This window comes from Bos mutus, chromosome 15 (assembly GCF_027580195.1).
Source record: "Bos mutus isolate GX-2022 chromosome 15, NWIPB_WYAK_1.1, whole genome shotgun sequence".
NCBI classification, from domain to species: Eukaryota; Metazoa; Chordata; class Mammalia; order Artiodactyla; family Bovidae; genus Bos; species Bos mutus.
In genome coordinates, this window is record NC_091631.1 from 19,858,087 (window position 1) to 19,882,837 (window position 24,751).

General features: G+C 37.4%; 2 protein-coding genes across 3 annotated transcripts in view; one reads left to right on the forward strand and one right to left on the reverse strand.

Moving 5' to 3' along the window:
• The window catches only part of IMMP1L (inner mitochondrial membrane peptidase subunit 1), a 478,402-nt gene that overhangs the window by 320,624 nt on the left and 133,027 nt on the right, over positions 1 to 24,751 (forward strand). The window lies entirely within an intron of this gene.
• The window catches only part of ELP4 (elongator acetyltransferase complex subunit 4), a 255,269-nt gene that overhangs the window by 179,663 nt on the left and 50,855 nt on the right, over positions 1 to 24,751 (reverse strand). For both annotated transcript variants that reach the window (XM_005890864.2, XM_070383610.1), the window contains exon 4: positions 9,421 to 9,549. In XM_005890864.2, the coding sequence (XP_005890926.2) occupies positions 9,421 to 9,549 (129 nt within the window). The remainder of the gene's footprint in view (positions 1 to 9,420; positions 9,550 to 24,751) is intronic.

A 24,751-nucleotide genomic window follows, 5' to 3' on the forward strand; every position in this document is an offset into this window, starting at 1 on the left:
AACAACCTCAAGCACACAATACTCTAAAAGGAAAAAACAGAATAAGCAGTATTACTCATATATAAAAGGGGGTAGGAAGAGTGTCTGCAATTACAATACAGAAAGAAACCAAAATTATAAAGAAATAAAGAATTTTCTCCCCAACTGAAACAGATTTCACAATAAGCAGTAAGAAAAATCTTAGTTTCAATTACTCGTATCTTCACTGACAACTTCACTTCAAGAGACCATGAAAAGACCAAAACCAAGATAAGAGTTTAAAAAAAAAGGAAATGGAAGATACAAGTATTTTATATAAAGTAAAACTGAATTGGTATACTACCTTTACACAAAAACCAAATTCAACTTGGAGTTTATGTTCTTAATGTCTTTCAGAACACACCAGCAGAAAAATTAGAAATACGGTTACTTTTTACAAAAGTCATCCTTAAGCCCAGTTACTTAAATGAATCTGTCAGATTACAGATTACATGAAGTTTTTGCCATTAGGGTTCTCAAGTGTAAATCCTACATTGTTTTAATCCTTATAAATTAATTCACATTTTCCAAGCAGAGCAACTACATTTACTCTGGCCTCTTATACCCAGTTCTCATTCACATTCTAAGCTATCTCTGCAACAATTTCTGACTGCTGAGCTTCCTTTCACTTTTTAATACAAATGTATGATTTTCTACCATACACATTTACCACAGTTTATTTAACTAGTTGCTTGCTGCTGCTAAGTCGCTTCAGTCGTGTCTGACTCTGTGTGATCCCATAGACGGCAGCCTACCAGGCTCCTCCGTCCTTGGGATTTTCCAGGCAAGAGTACTGGAGTGGGGTGCCATTGCCTTCTCCAATGCATGAAAGTGAAAAGTGAAAGTGAAGTCGCTCAGTCGTGTCTGCCTCTTATGACTCCATGGACTGCAGCCTACCAGGCTTCTCTGTCCATGGGATTTTCCAGGCAAGAGTACTGGAGTGGGGTGCCATTGCCTTTTCCAACTAGTTGCTTACTTATGGACATTTAGACTATTTCTAATTTTTTGGTATAAAAAAACATGCCTCATATACAGGTTTGAGGTAAAATTCATATTTTACACCTGAGTAAATATATTAATGATGTAAATTTCCAATAAAAAAGTCAAACGGTACAAGCTTTTGTAATTTTGAAGGATAATGACAAATTACCTTCCACGGAAGCTATTTACATTTCTATCAGCAAAGCATGAGAGTACTAGTTTCTTCCTGTCTTTGCTAATTTAATGTCTTACCAAACGTTTTAGATTATTGACAATCTAGTAAGAGAAAAATGGCAGGTTTTAATTTGCATTAATTTTAATTTAGCTTTAATTTGCATTTCTTTTATTATAACTGAAATTTGGCATTTGTTCTTATGTTTAAGAGCCACCTATATTACTTTACAATTTTTTCTGTTCTTAAAAGTTGAGATGGTAGACTATTTCTTATTCTATTTTATGAGCTCCAAGTATTCCCTCTCCAATTTGTAGTTTGCTCACAGTCACTTAAATCACACTTAAAAATGATACTATTCAAACACCATTCCCATCTGAATTAGAACAATTAACCACTGCTTAATATATACCCATTACAACACATTTTATACTTGGTATACAGTTGATGCTTAAACAGTATTTTCTGATTGAATGAATAAACAGCATTAATACAGGTGCTAGAGATACAAGAGAAAATAAAACAAGCTCCCTGCCTTATACAGAATTCTTTCTGGTGGAGAAAAGAATTATACTACCAACTAATTAAAAACAATGTATAAAAGTACTTTAAAATACATGTGGTATTATGGAAACAAATATAAGAAATTAGGTAATTACATATTATATACACTTGGAGAATGATGAGTTGGTGAAAAAGTGAAAAGCATCACCAGCAGATATACAAGCAATTCACACAGAGCAGTTCTCATAGCACGGGTGAATATAGTGTTTTATGCACACACAGGACCCAGACCAAAAAGGTAGGCTTGGATTAGGTGGTATAAATCTTGAATACAATCTTGAGAAGTTTATATTTTCATAATGTGGACTTATGATGGATTTCCCCTCATAATTCAAATTCTCATTAACTGGTAGGAAGCACCCAGACACTCCACAGAGAATTCTAAGGCTGTGTCTGAGGTTGGCAGGAAGGTAATGTGATTGACAGTATGCCATGCATTTATTTTTGTTTTCTAAATGTGTGAGCCCATTTCTTTCTATATTATTTATTTATGTGGTCGTGCTGGGTCTTTGTTTGGTGTGAGGGCTTTCTCTAGCTGTGGTGCAAGGGCTTCTCGAGGCTGTAGCTTCTCTTGTTGTAGAGCATGGGCTTCAGTAGCTGTGGCTTGCATGGGCTCAGTAATTTTTACGAAATATCATCCCATTTACAATAACATCAAAAACAATAAAATACTTAGAAGTAAATTTAACCAAGGAGGTGAAAGATCTCTATTATGAAAACTATAAGGCATTGATGAAAGAAACTGAAGAAGACACAAATAAATGGAAAGGTATTCCATGTTCATGGATTGTGGAATTAATATTGTTAAAACGTTAATACTACCAGAAGTCATTTATAGTAGTGGTCTCTAACATTTTTGGCACCAATGACCAGGTTTGTGGAAGACAATTTTTCCACAGACTGGGGCAGGTGAGGGAGGGATAATTTTGGGTTATTCAAGCATATTACATTTATTGTGCATTTTATTTTTAATCTAATGTCACCCGTGATATGACAGGCAGTACCAGCAGGCTGTGGCCTGGAGGTTGAGGACCCTTGATTCATAGATTCAGTACAATCCTTATCAAGATTCTAATGGCAATTTTTATAGAAGTAGAAAAAACACTAAAGACTGTCAAAAGCCACAGAAATTTTGAGAAAGAAGAACAAAGCAGGATGCAACACACTTCTTGATTTCAAGCTATATGATAAAGCTATATTAATCAGAACAGTATGATATTGACATAAAAACAAATAGAACACTGGAACACACTTGAAAGCCCAGAAATAAACCCAAGCATACATGGTCAACTAATGTTTGACAAGGTAGCCAAGAAGACTCAAAAAAGAGAAGACCTTTTGTTCAATAAATGGTATTGGGATAACTGGAAATTGAAATGTAAAAGAATGAAAGTGAACCCCTATATTACTCCACTCACAAAAATTAACTTGAAACACATTAAAGACTTACATGTAAGACCTGCAATCATGAAACTCCTAAAAGAAAACATAAGAATAAAACTCCTTGACATGGATCTTGGTAACATATATGGATCTGATACCTAAAGCATATGCAACAAACTAAAAAATAAACAAGTTGACTACATCAAACTAAAAAGTTTCTTTACAGCCAAAGAAAAAATCAACAAAGTGAAAAAATAATCTATGGACTGGGAAAAAGTTTTTGTAAGCCATGTATCTGTTAGAGGTTAATATCCAAAATGTATTTAAGAACTCATATAACTCAATAGTAAAGAAAAAAAAAACAATTAAAAAATGGAGAAAGGATCTGAATAGACATTTTTCCAAAGATGATACTAAAAAGGCCAACAGGTACATGAGAATATGCTCCACAACACTAGTCATTACAGAAATGCAAGCTAAAAGCGCAAGGCTAAGTTGCTAAGATAATTACTTCACGCCTGTTAGAACAGCCATCATGGGAAAGGTAAAGAGATAACAAATGCTGGCATGGATGTCCTGTGTTGGTGGGACTGTAAACTGGTGCAGTGGAACTACCATAGGATCCAGTAATTAAACTTCTGGGAATATATTTAAAGGAAATGAAAACACTAACTCAAAAAGGTATCTGCAACCCCAAGTTCATAGCAGCTTTATTTACAATAGTTAAGAAATGGAAACAACCTAAGTGTCAATTGATGGATAAATGAATAAAGAAGTTGTGATATATATATTGGAATGTTGTTTAGTCTTTAAAAAATGAGAAAATCCTGTCATTTGCAACAACTAGGATGGAACTTAGTGGCATTATGCTGAGCGAAATAGGTCAGACAGAAAAGGGCAAATGCTGTAAAATCTCACACGTGGAATCTAAAAGCAAATAAAATAGAAACTAACTTACAGAAAAAAGATTAGACGTTGGGTACCAAAGGTAGAGGGTAGTGGGAGGGGGAATTGGAGGAAGGTGGTTGAAAAGTAAATAAATGAAATAAGTACTATGGATATTTGTAAAGCCTCCTCAGATAACCATTTTGCCTTCAGTTCAGTTCATTTGCTCAGTCCTGTCTGACTCTTTGCAACCTCATGGACTGCAGCACATCAAGCTTCCCTGTCCATCAGCAACTCTTGGAGCTTACTCAAATTCATGTCCATCCAGTTGGTGATGCCACCCAACCATCTCATCCTCTTTCATCCCCTTCTCCTCCCACCTTCAATCTCTCCCAGAATCAGGGTCTTTTCAATTTAGTCAGTTCTATGCATCAGGAGGCCAAATCATTGGAGCTTCAGTTTCAGCATCAGTCCTTCCAAATGAATATTCAGGACTGATCTCCTTTAGGATGGACTGGTTGGACCTCCTTGCAGTCCAAGGGACTCTCAAGAGTCTTCTCCAACAACACAGTTCAAAAGCATCAATTCTTTGGCGCTCAGTTTTCTTTATAGTCCAACTCTCACATCCATACATGACTACTGGAAAAAATATAGCTTTGACTAGATGGACCTCTGTTGGCAAAGTGATGTCTCTGCTTTTTAATATGCTGTCAAAGTTGGTTATAACTTTTCTTCCAAGGAGCAAGTGCCTTTTAATTTCGTGGCTGCAGTCACCATCTGCAGTGATTTTGGAGCCCAAGAAAATAAAGTCTGTCACTGTTTCCCCATCTATTTGCCATGAAGTAATGGGACCAGATGCTATGATCTTAGTTTTCTGAATGCTGAGTTTTAAGCCAACTTTTTCACTTTCCTCTTTCACTTTCATCAAGAAGCTCTTTAGTTCTTCCTTGCTTTCTGCCATAAGTGTGGTGTCATCTGCATATCTGAGGTTATTGATATTTCTCCCGGCAATCTTGATTCCAGCTTGTGCTTCATCCAGTCCAGCATTTCTCATGATGTACTCTGCATATAAATTAAATAAGCAAGGTGACAATATACAGCCTTGACGTACTCCTTTCCCAATTTGGAATCAGTGTGTTGTTCCATGTCCAGTTCTAACTGTTGCTTCTTTACCTGCATACAGATTTCCCAGGAGGCAGGTCAGGTGATCTGGTATTCCCATCTCTTTCAGAATTTTCCACAGTTTATTGTGATCCACATAGTCAAAGGCTTTGGCGTAGTCAATAAAGCAGAAGTAGATGTTTTTCTGGAATTCTCTTGATTTTTCAATGATCCAATGGATGTTGGCAATTTGATCTCTGGTTTCTTTGCCTTTTCTAAAACCAGCTTGGACATCTGGAAGTTCACGGTTCATGTACTGATGAAGCCTGGCTTGGAGAATTTTGAGCATTACTTGGCTAGAGTGTGAGATGAGTGCAATTGTGCGGTAGTGTGAACATTCTTTGGCATTGCCCTTCTTCGGGATTGGAATGAAAACTGTTCTGTGGCGACTGCTGAGGTTTCCAAATTTGCTGGCATATTGAGTGTAGCACTTTCACAACATCATCTTTTAGGATTTGAAATAGCTCAACTGGAATTTCATCACCTCCACTAGCTTTGTTCGTAGAGATGATTCCTAAGGCCTACTTGACTTCACATTCCAGGATGTCTGGCTCTAGGTGAGTGATCACACCATCGTGGTTATCTTGGTCATGAAGATCTTTTTTGTATAGTTCTTCTGTGTATTCTTGCCACCTCTTCTTAATATCTTCTGCTTCTGTTAGGTCCATACCATTTCTGCCTTCTTTTTCTTTGGGATGGTTTTGATCACCTCCACCTGTATAGTGTTATGGACCTCTGTTAAGAGTTCTTCAGGCACATTGTTAAGTAGATCTAGTCCCTTGAATCTATTTGTTACCTCTACTGTGAATTCATATGGGATATGATTTAAGTCATACCTGGCTGGCCTAGTCTTTTTTCCCAGTTTTCTTTAGTTAAGCTGAATTTTGCTGATGATCTGAGCCACAGTCAGTTCCAGGTCTTGTTTTTGCTGACTGTATACAGTTTCTCCATCTTTGGCTACAAAAAATTTAATCAATTTGATTTTGGTATTGACCATTTGGTGATGTACATGTGTAAAGTTCTCTCTCGTCTTGTTGAAAAAGGGTATTTGCCATGACTAGGGCATTTTCTTGGCAGAATTCAGTTGGTCTTTGCCCTGCTTCATTTTTTTCTCCAAGGCTGAACTTGCCCATTACTCCAGGACTCCAGGTATATCTTGACTTCCTACTTCTGCATTCCTATCCCCAAAGATGAATAGAACACTGTTTTTAGGTGTTAGTTCTAGGAGGTCTTTTAGGTCTTCATAGAACTGGTCAACTTCAGCTTCTTCAGCACCGGTGGTAGGGGCATAGACCTGGATTACTGTGATGTTGAATGGCTTGCCTTCGGAATGAACTAAGATCATTCTGTCATTTTTGAGGTTGCACCCAAGTACTGTATTTCAGACTCTTTTGTTGATTATGAGGGCTACTCTGTCTTCTATGGGATTCTTGCCCACAGTAGTATATATAATGGTCATCTGAATTAAATTTGTCAATTCCTGTCCATTTTAGTTCGCTGATTCCTAGGATGTCGATGTTTATTCTTACCATCTCCTGCTTGACCACATCCAATTTTCCTTGATTCATGGACCTAACATTCCAGGTTCCCATACAATACTGTTCCTTGCAGCATCAGATTTTACTTTTGTCGCCAGACACATCCACAACTGAGCATCGTATCTGCTTTGGCTCAGCCACTTCATTCATTCTGGGGCTTTTGGTAATTCTCCTCTGTTCTTCCCCAGTAGCATATTGGACACCTTAAGACCTAGGGGACTCATCTTTTGGTGTAATATATTTTTGCCATTTTATACAGTTCATGAGGTTCTCACGACAAGTATACTAGGATAGTTTGCCATTCCTTCCTCTAGGAGAACGTTTTGTCAGAACTCTCTGCTATAACCTGTCCATCTGGGGTGGCCCTGCACTGCATGGCTCATAGCTTCATTGAGTTACACAAGGCTTTACGGACAGTGGAAGAACAAAGAGACACGAAAGGCAAGGGAGAGAGGGAAAGGTACATCCAATTAAACACAGAGTTTCAAAGAATAACTTGGAGAAAAAAGAATGCCTTCTTTAATGAACAGTACTTAATAACAGAATAAAACAACTAAAGGGAAAGACTAGAGATCTCTTCAGGAAAATTGGAAACATCAATGAAGCATTCTGACCAAAGATGGGCACAATAAAGGAAAAAATTGTAAAGATCTAGTAGATGCTGAAGAGACCAAGAAGAGATGGAAAGAATACAGAGAAGAACTGTATATAAAAGATCTTAATGAACTGGATTACTACGATTGTATGGTTGGTCACCCAGAGCCAGACATTTTGGAGTGGGAAGTCAAGTGGGCCTCAAGAGCACTGTTGCTAATAAATCTAGTGGATGCAATGAAATTCCAGCAGAACTGTCCAAATCCTTAAAGGAGGATACCGTCAAAGTTTTGTATTCATTATGTCATCAAATCTGGAAGACCCAGCAGTGGCCACAGGACTGAAAAGGTCAATCCTCAGCCCAACTCCCAAGAATAGTAGTACCAAAGAATGTGATAACCACTGGACAACTGCACTCATCTCCCATTCTAGTAAGGTCATGTTTAAAATCTTGCATGCTAGGCTTCAGTATTATGTGAACCAAGAACTTCCAGATGTCCAAGGTGGTTACAGAAAAGAAAAAGGAACTAGAGATCAAATTGCCAACATTCCCTGGATTATACAGAAAACAAGGGAATTTCAGAAAAACATCTATCTCTGTTTCATCAACTGTGCTAAAGCCTTTGACTGTGTGGATCATGATAAACTGTGGAAAGTTCTTAGAGAGATGGAAATACCAGACCATCTTACCTGTCTTCTGAGAAACATGTATGCGGGTCAAGAAGCAACAGTCAGAAATGAGTATGGGAAAACTGATTGGTTCAAGGTTGAGAAAGGAGTACAACAGGGCTGTCTGCTGTCACCCTGTTTGTTTAACCTATATGCTGAGCATATCATGAGAAATGCCAGGACTGCCGAGTTAAAAGCCAGAATCAAGAGAGGCAGGAGAAACATCAACAATCTCAGATATGCGGATGACACCACTCTAATGGCAGAAAGCGAAAAGATACTAAAGAGCCTCTTGATGAGGGTGAAGGAGGACAGGGAAAGAGCTGGCTTAAGACGAAATATTAAAAAAACTAAGAACTCAGATGGTGGCTTCCAGCTCCATTATTGCATGACAAACAGAAGGGGAAAATGTGGAAATAGTGACAGATATCCTTTTCTCAGTCTCCAAAATCACTGCGGACGGTGACTGCAGCCATCAAATCAGAAGACGATTACTTTCTTGGCAGGAAAGCGATGACAAACCTAGACAATGTATGGAAAAGCAGAGACATTTCTCTGCTGACAAAGGTCCGTATAGTTAAGGCTAAGGTCTTCCCAGTGGTCACATGGGGTTGTGAGAGCTGGACTATAAAGAAGGCAGAACACAAAGAGTTGATGCCTTCAAACTGCGGTGCTGGAGAAGACTTCTAGGGAGAAGACTCTCCCTAGACAGCAAGGAGATCAAACCAGTCAATCTTAAGGGAGATCAACCCTAAATATTCACTGGAAGGACTGATGCTGGAGCTGAAGCTCCAGTATTTTGATCATCTGATGCGAACAGATGACTCATTGGAAAAGTCCCTGAGGCTGGGAAAGATTGAGGGCAGAAGGAGAAGAGATCGTCAGAGGATGAGATGGTTGGATGGCATCATTGATGCAATGAACATGAACTTGGGCAAACTCCGGGAGATGGTGACGGACAGGGAGGCCTGGTGTGCTGCAGTCCATGTGGTTGCAAGGAGTCAGACATGACTGGGTAACTGAACAATAATTATTACAGATATAATGTACATAATGATGACTGTAGCTAAAACTGTTGAATAATATATAGGAAAGCTAAGAGAGTCAATCCTAGCATTCTCATTACAAGGAGAAATATTTTTTCCTTTTTCTTTTCATTTTATCCATATGGGATGATGGATGTTAACTGAACCTACTATAGCAATCATTTCACAACTTATGTAAGTCAAACCATCATGCTGTAAACATTAACGTTATAAAGTAACATATGTCAATTATTTCACAATAAAATTTGGAAAAAAAAGTCATCTAGATAAGATACTCTACAAATAAGTAATTATTTAAATAAACAAATAAACATTGTATTGCATTTAAAGAGTAACAAGTATATCACAAGAGAGTCTATAAAATGAAAACAAATATATTTGCCAGTTTTGGAGAGAGTTATTGACTTGCCTCCATTTTGGGTAATAACTGGTAACGCCAAGCTATTTTCATCTTAATGTCAGGTTCCATTTTATGACTGCATACATCTTCATCACATTCTTTTTTATAGCTATCATCAATTAATGGTGCAGGAAGTTTCTAAGAAAACAGAATGACACATTATTAAGCATCTGTGGTTAAAAAAAAAGTGAAAATTTTCTTAAATCATAATATTACTACTTTCCAATGTATTAAAAATTGACACTTTAAAATTGACTCAAGCATGATATCATGACAATATCGATATTTCTACAGTAGAGAAAGAATTACACAGTATTAAATGTGAAATTTAACTTTTTACTAATGAACTAGAATTTGAAAAAAAATTCAAATTTTTATACTAGCAAAAATCAAATGCTGTTGCCAGACACTACAATCATCAAGAAAATCTTATACTCTTAAAGTTTAGAATTAGCACTTTTATGTTGTATGTAATTATTGTTAGGTTTGCCACAAGGTACAAATACAGCATGTGTGTAATCTGTCTACTGGTTTGTAATTCTAGAATTTAAAAAACCCATTCACCAAAATAATGGATGAAGTAACAACTAACAATAAAGACATTTATTTTGCCCATATCAAACATTAGTTTTGCACCTGCAAGCCTATGACTCTAACTTTAACAATGAAAATAGAATTTAAAATCTCTGATTAAATGAAGAGACAAAGAATTCCCATTTTCCTTACTTAGAAGCTGACCTACAAAATGACCTACTGAGCGGCTACAAGAAAACATACGAAAACATTGTTTTGTGAAGAGTACACACGCTTTTTGGAGAAGGAAAACACAAGCAGTAATTTTGTTTTTTATCAGCTATAATCATAAAGTGAAGCATTTGGATTAGTAAACATAATCTTGTATGTCTTCATAAATTAGTGTAAGCTGCAATTTATACCTTTCAGGATTAAATTTACTTATACTTGTGACTCTGAGTGAACTCCGGGAGTTGGTGATGGACAGGGAGACCTGGAGTGCTGTGATTCATGGGGTCGCAAAGAGTCGGACACGACTGAGCGACTGATCTGATCTGATCTGATGCTTAAAATTGTGTCAACTAAAAATTATAGTAACCATCAGATATTTTAGAGTAATCTCCTAAAAGATCTTACAGTGGATTCACTCTATAATATATGCTAGTATTAGACACTGCTGCTGCTGCTGCTAAGTCGCTTCAGTCGTGTCCGACTCTGTGCGACCCCATAGATGGCAGCCCACCAGGCTCCCTCATCCCTGGGATTCTCCAGGCAAGAACACTGGAGTGGGTTGCCATTTCCTTCTCCAACGCATGAAAGTGAAAAGTGAAAGTGAAGTCGCTCAGTCGTGTCCAACTCCTAGCGACCCCGTGGACTGCAGCCTACCAGGCTCCTCCGCCCATGGGATTTGCTAGACTAGAGTACTGGAGTGGGTTGCCATTGCCTTCTCCACTAGTTGTATGATTAAAACTCTGAATATATCATACCTAGCAAAGCATTCATTTCTTACAAAACACAAAGTTACATTTTTTCCAATGGAAACAAATATATGTGTATAGTTCAACATAGCATAGAGGTTATAAGTTTGAATTTAGCAACCAGATTGTTCAGATTCAAATCCTGACTTTGCAGTAGAGCTGTATCTGTGGTTACCCTGACCACCTGTAGTACCTCTACATGTCTCCATTCAAAACTGGAAAAATGCAGATAGTAGTATTTACTTCATTGGTTTGTTGTAAGTAATAAATGAGCTAAAAATATAAATGCAAAGAATGGTACCTGCCACATGTCAAGCATTCAATAAATGTTTGATTATGAGAACTGAGTCAAATCACTGTCCTAACTTTAACTCAAAGCCACACATTTTGTATTGTCAATATTAGGTAGCATTTAGTATAAATATTCGGAGAAGGCAATGGCATCCCGGAGAAGGCAATGATACCCCACTCCAGTACTCTTGCCTGGAGAATCCCATGGACAGAGGAGCCTGGTAGGCTGCAGTCCACGGGGTCGCTAGGAGTCGGACACGACTGAGCGACTTCACTTTCACTTTTCACTTTCATGCACTGGAGAAGGAAATGGCAACCCACTCCAGTGTTCTTGCCTGGAGAATCCCAGGGATGAGGGAGCCTGGTGGGCTGCCATCTATGGGGTCACACAGAGTCGGACACGACTGAAGCGACTTAGCAGCAGCAGCAGCAGTATAAATATTTGTATTTTTTTCAATCTAAGGAACATTTGTAATAACAGTTATGACAAAGGTCATAACTCAACAACAAAAACATTAAAAAAATTTTTTCAAAAGAGACAGTGTGTATTTTTAAAATGTATACCACACTGTCTCTCGTTAGTTAAAATATATCAATCTGGAATAGAAATGTTCTAATATTAAGGTGTATAGTATTAAAGAACTAGACCTAAAATATTAGAGATCTCTTATTAATACGGCTAAGACATGTAAACAAGATGAGAGTATAAAAATAGGTGACCATTTCCTTATATATCTTATTAAATAGGCATCTACTCCTATGGTGGACATTTCACCATTTCAAAAACTTTTATAAGAGGAAAATTACAATGATTCTAATTTCAGTATTGATAAAATAGATGCTCATTTTCTAAAGAGGAAAATGTTCAAAATAGGTATAGAAAATACACTCTAACTAGTAACATTCATCTAAAGGTTATGTTTTAATATATAAATAATAAATATACATATATTAATATGTGCATATATTAAGTACTTTCAATTGAAATAAAATTCACATAAAACAAAATTTATTATTTTAAGTATTTTAAAGTGCAGTTGAGTGAATTTTAGAATATTAAGAGTTGTGCAACCATTACCACTATTTACTTTCAGAACATTTTCAATCCTCCCAAAAGAAACAGTACACTCATTCAGCAGTCACTACCCATTCCCCCCTCCTCCTAGTCCTCCAAATCGTTAATCTATTTTCTGTCCTATGGATTAGTCTAGTCCAGACAGTTAATTTAAATAGAATTATATAACACATGACCTTTTGGATCTGGTTTATTTCACTTAGTGTGGTGGTTTCAAGGTTCATCCATTTGGCTGTATGTATTTCATTTTGTTTTATTACTGAATAATATTCCACTGATTGGATATATGTCACATTTGTTTATCTATTCATCAGTTGGTAGACATCTGGATTGTTTCTACTTTTTGGCTGTTATGACAAAGCAGCTATGAATATTCATGCCTGAGTTTTAATGTGAACATATATATCCACTTCTCTAGGATGTATACCTAGGAGAGGGTCATAGAGTAAATCTGTTAAACTTTTTCAGGAACTACAAAAATGTTTTCCATAATGGCTGTACCATTTTATATTCTTACCAACAATGTTTGAGGGTTCCAATATTTCTACATCCTAACATTTTTTCTTTCTTTATTGAAAAAATAGCTATCTTAGTAGGTGTGACATAGTATCTCATTGTAGTTTCGATTTACATCTGATGACTAATGATGTTGAGTTTCTTTTCATGTGTTAGTTTTGGACACTTGTATATCTTCTTTAGAAATATGTCTATATATACTTTGCCCACTGTTTAACTGGGCTCTTTACCTTGTTGAGTTATGACAATTCTTTATTTATTCTAGGTATTAGACCCTTATCGTATATATGATATGTTCTCACATTCTGTGGTTTTGTCTTTTCACTTTCTCACCAGTGTGTTTTGATGCAAAAATATTTTTTAATTTTGATGAAGTCCAATTTATTGTTTTTTTCTTTTGTTGCTTGTACTTTTGATGCTGTATTTAAGAAACTATTGCCTAACTCAAAGTCATAAAGATTTCCTCCTTTCGTTTTTTCTAAAGTTTTAGATTCAGGATCCGTGGACAAGATGGCGGAGTAGAAGGACGTGCATTCATCTTCTGCAAAAACACCAAGATTGCAACTAGTGGCTGAACAACCATCGACAGGAGAACGTTGAATCACACCAAAAAAAAGATACCCTGCATCTAAGAGCAAAGGAGAAGCCCCACAAGATGGTAGGGGGGGCAAAATCGCTTTTAGAATCAAACCTCAGAACTGCCAGCAATGCTTGGAGGACACAAACAAAACCTTGTGCACACCACGACTGAGGGAAAGCAGCAGTGATCCCCACAAGGGATTAAGTCAGACCTGCCAATGAGTGTCTCCTGCAGAGGCATGGGTCAGCAGTGACCTGACTCAGGGGCAGGAGCTCTGGCTGCAGCAGACCTGGGAGGTGGGGCATGCGGCATGAGTCCGCCTGGAGGAGGTCGCCATTAGCGCCACTATAGAACCGCAAATACATCACCCACAAACTGGAGAACAACTATACCAAAGAAGTTCTCACAATGCTGCCAAAGTTCTAGGGCCCACAACAGATTTTCTGACTTGGGGATTCAGCAAAAGGGCTGAGAACCCCAGGAAAACAGACTCTTGGAGAGCACAACAAAACCTTGTGTGCACCAGGACCTAGGAGAAAGGAGCTGCTGCTGCTGCTAAGTCACTTCGTCATGTTTGACTCTGTGTGACCCCATAGATGGCAGCCCACCAGGCTCCCCTGTCCCTGGGATTCTCCAGGCAAGAACACTGGAGTGGGTTGCCATTTCCTTCTCCAATGCATGAAAGTGAAATTACTATATAACACAGGGAGCTCAGCCTGGTGCTCTGCGATGCTAGAGGTGTGGGATGGGGGAAGGGGAGAGAGCCTCAAGAAGGAGGTATATGTGTATGATTATGGCTAATGCTCGTTGTTGTACACTGAAGCCAATACAACATTGTAAAGCAATTTTCCTCCAATTTAAAAATAAATTAAAAAAAGATAAAAAAAAAAAAAAGAAAAGTGAAAGGGAAGTCGCTCAGTCGTGTCCGACTCCTGGCGACCCCATGGACTGCAGCCTACCAGGCTCCTCTGTCCATGGGATTTTCCAGGCAAGAGTACTGAATGGGGTGCTATTGCCTTCTCTGGGAGAAAGGAGCAGTGATGCCATAAGAGACTGAGCCAGACTTGCCTGTGAGTGTCTGGGAGTCTCTGGTGGAGGTGTGTGTCAACAGTGGCCTGCTGCTGGGTCAGGAGCACTGATTACAAAGGTCCTGGGAGCCCAGTGTGTTGGTGTAAGTTCTTTTGAAGGAGGACCCATTACCACTATTACCCCTACTATAGTTTGGCCTAAGGCCAAACTATAGGGAGGGAACACAGCCCCACCCATCAGCAGAAAATTGGATTAAAGATTTACTGAATATAGCTCCACCCACCAGAGCAAGACCCAGTTTTACCCACAGCCTGTCCTTCCCAAGGAAGGACATAAGCTTCTTGTTCTCATCCATCAGCGAGCAGACAGAATGAAAACCACAACCACAGAAAACCAACCAGACTGATTACACAATCACAGCCTTGTCTAACTCAATGAAACTATGAGCTATGCCATGTGGGGACACCCAAGATGGAGGGGTCATGGTGGAGAGTTCTGACAAAACAAGGTTTAATGGAGAAGGGAATGGCAAACCACTTCATTATTCTTGCCTTGAGAACCCCATGAACAGTATGAAAAAGCAAAAAGATATGACACTGAAAAATGAACTCCCCAGGTCAGTAGGTGCTCAATATGCTACTGGAGAAGAGTAGAGAAATAACTACAGAAAGAATGAAGAGACAGAACCAAAGTGAAAACAACCCACAGTTGTGGACATGACTGGTGATGCAAGTAAAACGTGATGCTGTAAAGAACAATACTGCATAGGAACCTAGATTGCTAGGTCTATGAATCAAGGTAAATTGGAAGTGTTCAAACTTCCAATGGAAGTTTGGCAAGAGTGGAGATGGCAAGAGTGAACATCAACATTTTAGGAATCAGTGAACTAAAGTGGACTGGAATGGGTGAATTTAATTCAGATGACCATTATATCTACTACGGTGGGCAAGAATCCCTTAGAAGAAATGGAGTAGCCCTAACAGTCAACAAAAGAGTCTAAAATGCAGTATTTGGGTACAGTCTCAAAAATGACAAGATGATCTTCGTTTGTTTCCAAGGCAAATTATTCAATATCACAGTAATCCAAGTCTAAGTCCCAACCATTAATGCTAAAGAAGCTGCAGTTGAACGGTTCCATGAGGGCCTATAAGACCTTCTAGAACTAACACCAAAAATAGATATCCTTTTCATCCCAGAGGACGGGAATCCAAATGTAGGAAGTCAAGAGATATCTTGAGTAACAGGCAAGTTTGGCCTTGGAGTATAAAATGAGGTAGGTCAAAGGCTAACAGAGTTTTGCCAAGAAATGCACTGGTCATAGCAAACACCCTCTTCCAAAAATACAACAAGACAACTCTACACATGGACATCACCAGATGGTCAATACTAAAATCAGATTGATTATATTATTTGGAGCTGAAGATGAAGCTCTATATAGTCAGCAAAAACAAGACCAGGCGCTGACTGTGGCTCAGATCATGAAGCCAATTTGGCTCCTTATCGCCAAATTCAGACTTAAATTGAAGAAAGTGGGGAAAACCACTAGACCATTCAGGTATGACCTAAATCAAATCCCTTACGATTATACAGTGGAAGTTATATATAAATTCAAGGGATTAGATCTGATAGAATGCCTGAAGAACTATGGACAGAGGTTCATAACATTGTACAGGAGGCAGTGATCAAAACCATTCCCAAGAAAAGTAAAAGCTAAAGGTAAAATGGTTGTCTGAGGAGGCCTTACAAATAGCTGAGAAAAGGAGAGAAGCGAAAGGCAAAGGAGAAAATGAAAGATATATCCATCTGAATGCAGAGTTCCAAAGGATAACAAGGAGAGATATGAAAGCCTTCCTCAGTGATGAATGCAAAGAAATAGAGGAAAACAATAGGATGGGAAAGACTGGAGATCTCTTCAAAAAAATCAGAGATTCCAAGGGATCGTTTCACACAGAGACAGGCAAAATAAAGGACAGAAACTGTATGGACCTAAAAGAAGAAGATACTGAGGTGGGAAGAATACACAGAAGAACTATACAAAAAAGATCTTCATAACCCAGATAACCACGATGGTGTGATCACTCACCTAGAGCCAGACATCCTGGAGTTCAAAGTCAAGTTGGCCTTAGGAAGCATCAGTATGAACAAAGCTCAGTTCAGTTCACTTAAGTCACTCAGTCGTGTCCGACTCTTTGCAACCCCATGGACTGCAGCACGCCAGGCTTCCCTGTCCATCACCAACTCCCAGAGCTTACTCAAACTCATGTCCATCGAGTCAGTGATGCCATATAATTCCAGGTGAGCTATTTCAAATCCTAAAAGATGATGCTGGAAAAGTGCTGCATTGTATATGCCAGCAAATTTGGAAAACACAGCAGTGGCTACAGGACTGGAAAAGGTCAGTTTTCATTCCAATCCCAAAGAAAGGCAAACTACCATGTCAAAGAATGTTCAAACTACCACACAACTGCACTCATCTCACATGCTAGCAAAGTAATGCTCAGAGAAAGCAAAGCTAGAGAATTCCAGAAAAAACATCTACTTCTGCTTCATTTACTACGCCAAAGCCTTTGACTATATGGATCACAACAAACTGTGGAAAATTCTTCAAGAGATGAGAATACCAGACCACCTTACCTGCCTGCTATGAAACCTGTATGCAGGTCAAGAAGCAACAGTTAGAACCAGACATGAAACAATAGACTGGTTCAAAATTGGGAAAGGAGTACATCAAGGTTGTATATTGTTACCCTGCTTATTTAACTTATATGCAGAGTACATCATGCAAAATGCCAGGCTGGATGAAGCACAAGCTGGAATCAATATTGCTGGGAGAAATATCAATAATTTCAGATATGGAGATGATACCATCCTTATGGCAGAAAGTGAAGAGGAACTGAAGACCCTCTTGATGAAAGTGAAGAGGAGAGTGAAAAAGCTGGCTTAAAACTCAACATTCAATAAATGAAGATCATGGCAACTGGTCCCATCACCTCATGGCAAATGGGGAAACAATGGAAACAGTGAGAGGCTTTACTTTCCTGGGCTCCAAAATCACTGCAGATGGTCACTGCAACCATGAAATTAAAAGTTGCTTGCTCCTCGGAAGAAAAGACATGACTAACCTAGACAGCATATTAAAAAGCAGAGACATTACTTTGCCAACAAAGGTCCATCTATCGAAGCTATAGTTTTTCCAGTAGTCATGTATGGATGTGAGAGTTGGACTATAAAGAAAGCTGAGTGCCAAAGAATTGATACTTGTGAACTGTGGTATTGGAGAACTCTTGAAAGTCCATTGGACAGCAAGGAGATCAAACCAGTAAATCCTTAAGGAAATCAGTCCTGAGTATTCACTGGAAGGCGTGATGCTGAAGCTCCAGTACTTTGGCCACCTGACTTGAAGAACAGACTTATCGGAAAAGACCCTGATGCTGGGAAAAATTGAAGGCAGGAGAAGGGGACAACAGAGGATGAGATGGTTGGATGGCATCACCAACTCAATGGATATGAGTTTGAGCAAGCTCCATGAGTTGTTCATGGACATGGAAGCCTGATGAGCTGCAATCCACGGGGTCACAAAGAGTCGGACATGACTTAGTGACTGAACTGACTGACTGACCAGCTGAAAGGGTGTGAAATTACCACCCCAGTGCATCTAGGAGCCAGAGGATTGAACTTGAGAGGCGTATTCTTGGGCCTGAAAATCTTTTGAAATTGCTTTGTTAAATTTAGACCTGCTTGGGATACATCAGCCATTCCTTCTTTCTGATTTCTCTCTTGGATTTGAAATGTTTTTCCTATGCCTGTCCCACCACTGTACTATGGAGCCACCTAACTTGCCTGGTTTCACATGTTCAGTCAGCACTGGTTATGGGGTTGGACTAAATGTTTTTTGCATGAGAGAAGGACATGTATTCCTGGCGAGGGGTGGGGGGGGGGCGGGCGGAGGGGAGGGCTGGGAAACACAAACATTCAGTCTATAACTGTCTGGCACACAGTAAGCATTCAGTAAATGTTTGAGGGTGTGATAAATGATGGCTAACAAATCTGTTTCCAATCATTCTGCAATTTCTGAACTTAGATTTTTAATGGCCTTCTGGATATTCTACCTGAATGTTCAACTATATGTCAAACTCAAAGTATATAAGAAGTCAGGTTATTGTTTTTCATTCTTCTTTCCTCCCTTTCTGTCAGCTCTTCCTCCTCCTTGCTTTCTCTACAATTTCCTTAGTTAATTCCCTCTCCTGGCTCAGAGCAGCATGTAGCAATAGGGCTCTCAGTTGACTCTTAAGTATCTCAGAAAGAAGATATGATTGTAGCTTGTACCTTCTTTCATACTGTTCTCTTACAAAGTGGACAACGTGTGCTAACCCAGTAAGTCCTGAGCTTCTCTACCTCTGAGTCTTTATTATTGGTGTTTCCTTTGCTTAATGTTGTTGTTTAGGGGTTTTCTTAATCTAGTAATCTGTATATTTGGATATCCAATAAAAACTCATTTGATAGAAAAGAAGAGCATAATTTATAATAGCAGGGAATATAAGTTAACTCATTAAAATCAAACAATTTCATTAAATTAACAGTAAAATTAAGGGAATTAGTTCAAAACAATATAGAAAGGAAATGCCATGAGTAGGCTGCAAATCCATGAACTTGAAGATAGTAAGGGAAATTATCAACAACAAAGGACAGAGGGAAGAAAGTAAGAAGAAGAAGAAGAATTCTGGCAAGCTTTTTCATATGAACTGCTGAGCTGAATCTAAAATTTAATCAGAAGTGCCAAAGACCTATAGTAGCCAAAACAACTTTAAAAAGAAGAAAGTTAGGACTTAAAATACCTAATTTCAAGACATAAAAACAGAAAGATGAAGTCCATTTAAGATAGACGTATGATTCAATGGAACAGAAAAGAAAGTTAGGGAAGAGACTCAGATATTTTTTTTTAACTGATTTTCTACACAGATGCCAAGGCAATTTAATAGAGACAGGATAACAACAAATTCTTAGGAAACAACAGAGGAGAAAATAGTGGTTTTAGGTATTCCAGGAAATCAGCAAACTGGTTGGGCCAAATCCAACCAGTCACCTGTTTTTGTAAACAAAGTTTTATTATAACATAGTCATCCTCCTTTGTTTAGGAACTGTCTGCCTTAGTGATACAATAGCAGAACTGAGTAGTTGTAACAGAGACCATATGGTCTGCAAAGCTAGAAACATTTACTAACTTGTCCTTTAAAGAAAAGTTTGCTGACCTCTGAGTGATTCAAATTTTTCTTAAATAGGACAAAAACATAGCATGAAATATACTGAACTTTAAAAATGTTTTTCAAATGATACTGTTAAGCAAACAAAGAAGCAAGCTATAGATTGGGAGTAGATATTTGCTAAACACTTTGGCTCAGACGGTAAAGCGTCTGCCTGCAATGCAGGAGACCCGGGTTCGATTCCTGGGTCAGGAAGATCGCCTGGAGAAGGAAATGGCGATCCACTCCAGCACTCTTGCCTGGAAAATCCCATGGACGGAGGAGCCTGATAGGCTACAATCCATGGGGTCACAAAGAATCGGACACAACTGAGTGACTTCACTTCACTTATCTGATAAAGAATTATACCCAGAATATAAAAGAATACACAACTCAATGACAAAAATGCAAATAGTCCAATAACAGGTGGACAAAAGAGTTGAACAGACACTCTACCAAAAGATATAAGGATGGCAAACACAAGAAGACACTCGATATCATTAATGATTGTTATTGCTGTTCAGTTGCTCAGTCGTGTCCGACTCTGTGACCCCGTGGACTGCAGCATGCCAGGTTTGCCTGTCCTTCACTATCTCCCAGAGCTTGCTCAAACTCGTGTCCATTGAGTCGATGATACCATCCAATCATCTCATCCTCTGTCGCCCCTTTCTCCTCATGCCCTCAACCTTTAGTGATTAGGAACATGCAAATTAAAACCACGACGAGTTATCACTATATGTGCACTGGAATTGTTAACATAAAATTAAAAAAATGGTCACACCAACTGTTAAAAAGAAAGCAGGCGGCTGGAATTCTTACACACCACTGATAAATCTAAACTGCACAGCTACTTTAGAGAAGAGTTTGGAAATTCTCTAAAAAGTGAATATTCACTTTCAATATGATCCAGCAATTATCTTCTTAGGTATCTGCCAAAGAGAAATGAAAACATGTCCATACAAAGACATGTACATGGATGGTCACAACTTCATTTAACAGGCAACAGGGAAAACCCAAATGTCCATCAACTGGTAAATGGCTAAAAACGTTAGAGGAACAAACTCTACTGATACATGTAAGAATATGGTTAATCTAAAAATCATTATGTTAAATGAAAGAAGCCAGATACAAAACATTATATACCGCATGATTCCACACATGTGAAATTCTAGTCAAAGCAAAATATTAAGATGGTAAGCAGACTAGAGGTTACTAGTGGCCAAGAGATAGACTGCATCAGATATTTCAGTAACACTGGATTTTAAATGACAAGGAAAAAAATGTTTTCAAAATATGAGGAAATCTGATATTAAGCCTGGAATTTTCCATCCAGGAAAATTATCTATTAACTCTAAGCATAAAATATGTTTTAAAAAGGCATACAGTGTTTCAAAAGCTTACCCATCACCAACTTTCCTGAAGAAAATAATCTGAAGATACAATTCAGCAGTATAAAAAAGAAATGAGGTAGAAAGTGTAAAAATTAAAAACTGGTAACACCTTTTAATGAAGGCATTATTAGACATATTGTTAGACACATTTTTCATTAAACATGAAATTTCAAAAAATATGTTTTATTTAATGTACCTTTTAGAATGGCTGTTATAAAAAAGATGAGGGGTAACAAGTTCTGGGAAGGATGTAGAGAAAAGGGAATGGAGAAAAGGGAACGCTTGTGAACTGTTGGTGGAAATGTAAATTGGTGCAGCCACTATGGAAAATGCTATGGAAGTTCCTCAGAAAATTAAATATAGAACTATCATATGATCCAGCAATCCCACTTCTAGGTGTGTATCTGAAGCAGATGAAATCATATGAAGAGATACCTGTACCTCCATTTTCACTGCTGCATTTTTTACAATAGTCAAGGCATAGAAACAACCTAAGAATCTATCAACAGATGAATGAAGAAAATATCATATATATATATAACATTACTCAGCCATTAAAAACAATAAAAGGAAATTCTCCCATTTGGGACAATATGGTGGACTTGAGGGCATCCTGCTAAGTGAAATAAGTCAGATGGAGAAAGATAAATGCTATATACACTGATTTAGAGGAGGGATCTAAAATATATGACCTTACAAACATAGAGAACAGACTGGCGGTTGTCAGAAGCAGGGGAACGGGCGACGGTGATCAAAAGGTACAAGTTTCCAGCTATAAGATAAATAATTCTGTATGTGATAAATGTATAGCAGGGTGACTATAGTTAACAACACTGTATAATTGAAAGCTGCTGAGAAAGTAGATCTTACAAGTTCTCATCACAAGAAAAAATTCTAAATGTGAGGTTATGGACATTAACTAAACATTATTCTACAATACATACATATATCCAATCATTACATTGTACACCTTAAAATAATAAAGCTACATGTCAATTACATCTTAATAAGACTGTTAGGGAAAAAAGAACTGCTGGGAAGAGAATAAAAAGCAGAACAAGAAAGCAAAGGACTAAACATGAAGAAATGAAAGGAACTAAAAATATGACATGATACTGAGCAACTGAAGGAATATAAAATATGAAATCCATTTTCCTGTTCCCTTCAAATGAAAAATGAGTGATTTAAAGATATACCTAAAATGATATTTTTGGAAAAAAAGAAATACTCTGGTCTTTTTGCTTTCTATTATTCAGAAATTTCTGTTAAGAGTTTACATACAATATGTTGTTTTATTTGTAAGCCCTAACATTTTTGCAGTGTGCCATCATCGATCTACCCTGCTTGAATCACTGACCCTAACAGAGATGATCACTGTATCTGTAATCTCTACCATTTGTTGCAATGCCTGTATCTAATCAAACAAAAAATTTGATTGATGTTTTGATAAAATGTCTATTTTGAGAGAATGCGAAGAATAAGCTCTTTAATAATCAAATATTATAGCCATCAATCACAGATCAGCATCCACCCTCATTATTTTTGAAAATCTCCAGTCTTGATTTCTAACGCAGTGCACCAACAGAACACAATGTATGGCTGTTATATCTTTGCTTCCTAAGAGAAAGAATATCTCATATTTGGTTCTTTTTCACAATGTGGTACTTACAGTTCCCATGTATTTGGAAACGAGGATCATAAACATCAATAAATAAAAATAAAAAGCAGGCATCATAAGTTCCACACAGAAGACAGAATGGAAAGTATAAAATATCTTTTTTAATCAAATACATTAAGTTAGAAAATTAATATAGAAATTGGCAATACTTTCAGACAAAAAGAACTGTTTACTCTATTTTTAAAAAAAGCTATAAGAAACAAAATTATAACAAACTTGCAATACCAAAGTATACTCTAGCATTTTATATTTTATGTTTTTACCAGAAACATTTATCCTTATCCATAAGATGCTGTAAATATATTTCTTCCCCTTTTCAATTCATGTCATTTTGTGCTTACTGCTTTATTATTTTGTGGTCTTTGTTTTGGCAGATGCACAAGCAAAATCTGATTCCAACAGTTTGACCCTTCTCACTTTTTATGTTCTCTAGGGCATAATAAAACCCAAGATACAATCCCTCAGCAGTTAATGAAGCTTAACCTCCCACCCTCTTAATTACCAATGCATTACACCAACTATGGGCATCATACTCCTCTCTAAGCTATTTTACAATTCAGCAGAAGTACTACTGAGCTATTATGTAGCAACATAATCCATGCAGCATGAGAAATCCTTCTTAAAAATAAAATCTTTTGATCCTTGCAGGTTTTGGTAACTGTATAATTAATACTACTTAAGCATTATCCATGTATCAGTAAGTATATTACTTTGTTGATTTATGGGGGGTTTTGGAGGAAATATTTATTTTCTGAAAGTTTGAAAGAGATACAAATCCAAAGATATTACTGATTATCATAATCTAAATAAAAACATAGTCTAAATATCAAACTGGATATTTACAAATTAAAGGTATGTTCTCCACATTATCTTCATTTAACTATTCAAAACTATGGGGGGAGGAGTGACTTTAATTGTTAAAAGCATTCAGAAATGTAAATTAATGGAATAAGTCAGAAGATCTTGGGGTGTAGTTGATGCTACACTGTAAAGTTTTTAAACTCACAAATTTTAAGATTAGCAATTAGTGAATTATCTTGTACCAAACTAAATGCAGTACCTATTAGGGAATATCTTGGTGCGATTTCAGATATTATTTATTGGATATAAATTTAGCAAAATTACAGATATTACAAGAATGGTGAAAATCACTTTCATATCAGCATACTAAACTCCCAAGGATAAGCGGACAAAATTGATGTCTGTGATTTGGAAACTACATTAATTATATGAATCTGAAAAATAGAAAATGAAACCACTGGGATCAGAGCAGTGTCTTGATACTCTTCCACTGATACTTATCACGTTATCATCCTTATCTTTATCATGTTTCTTTTTAACATTTGAACCACAAATGTGCTGAGAAGACTGGAAAAATCTCTCAATTTGCTTGGCTAAGACAGAGGGAAGGAGAAGGATACATGAAGAACAGAAAATGGAAGTCTACACTACAAGTATTCAGAAATGAAGAGAAAGCTGCACTAAGTGAAAATAATTTCAATTAAATGCAAATAATAATAATTAAGAAATATTACATTCTAAATAATCACATTTTTAGGAGTACCAGTCATAGAAGGATCTCAAAGCGTTTCGACATGTATTAACCCCTGAGTTCTACTGCAATCGAATAGTGAGAATGGGAAGATGAGGTACACATGAATTTAAATTCCTTATCTAGGTTCTAGCAGTATGCTTGGTGATACATAAATAGTACTTCTAGTCTTAACCAAAGCAGTTGGAGGTTTCAACACTGTCTATTGATGCTATTGACCAAAAGGAGTTTAAAAGGAAATGCACTGAGTTTCTTGGCATTCTAATATTAGCTTCCATAATTATTTTCTCACATATATAAAAAAAATAACTGCCAGGCTGTTAAGAACAAGTCTCTATGAGGTCTATATTAGTTTTATCAATTTTTCTTAATACATCAATTTAGATACAGAATTTATGACTTTATAAATCAACATGTAAGATCTATATTACATACTCCTTCAAAACAGTCTCTTTACTTCAGACTTCTTAAGAAGAAAGCTTAAAATAAAAATTTCAT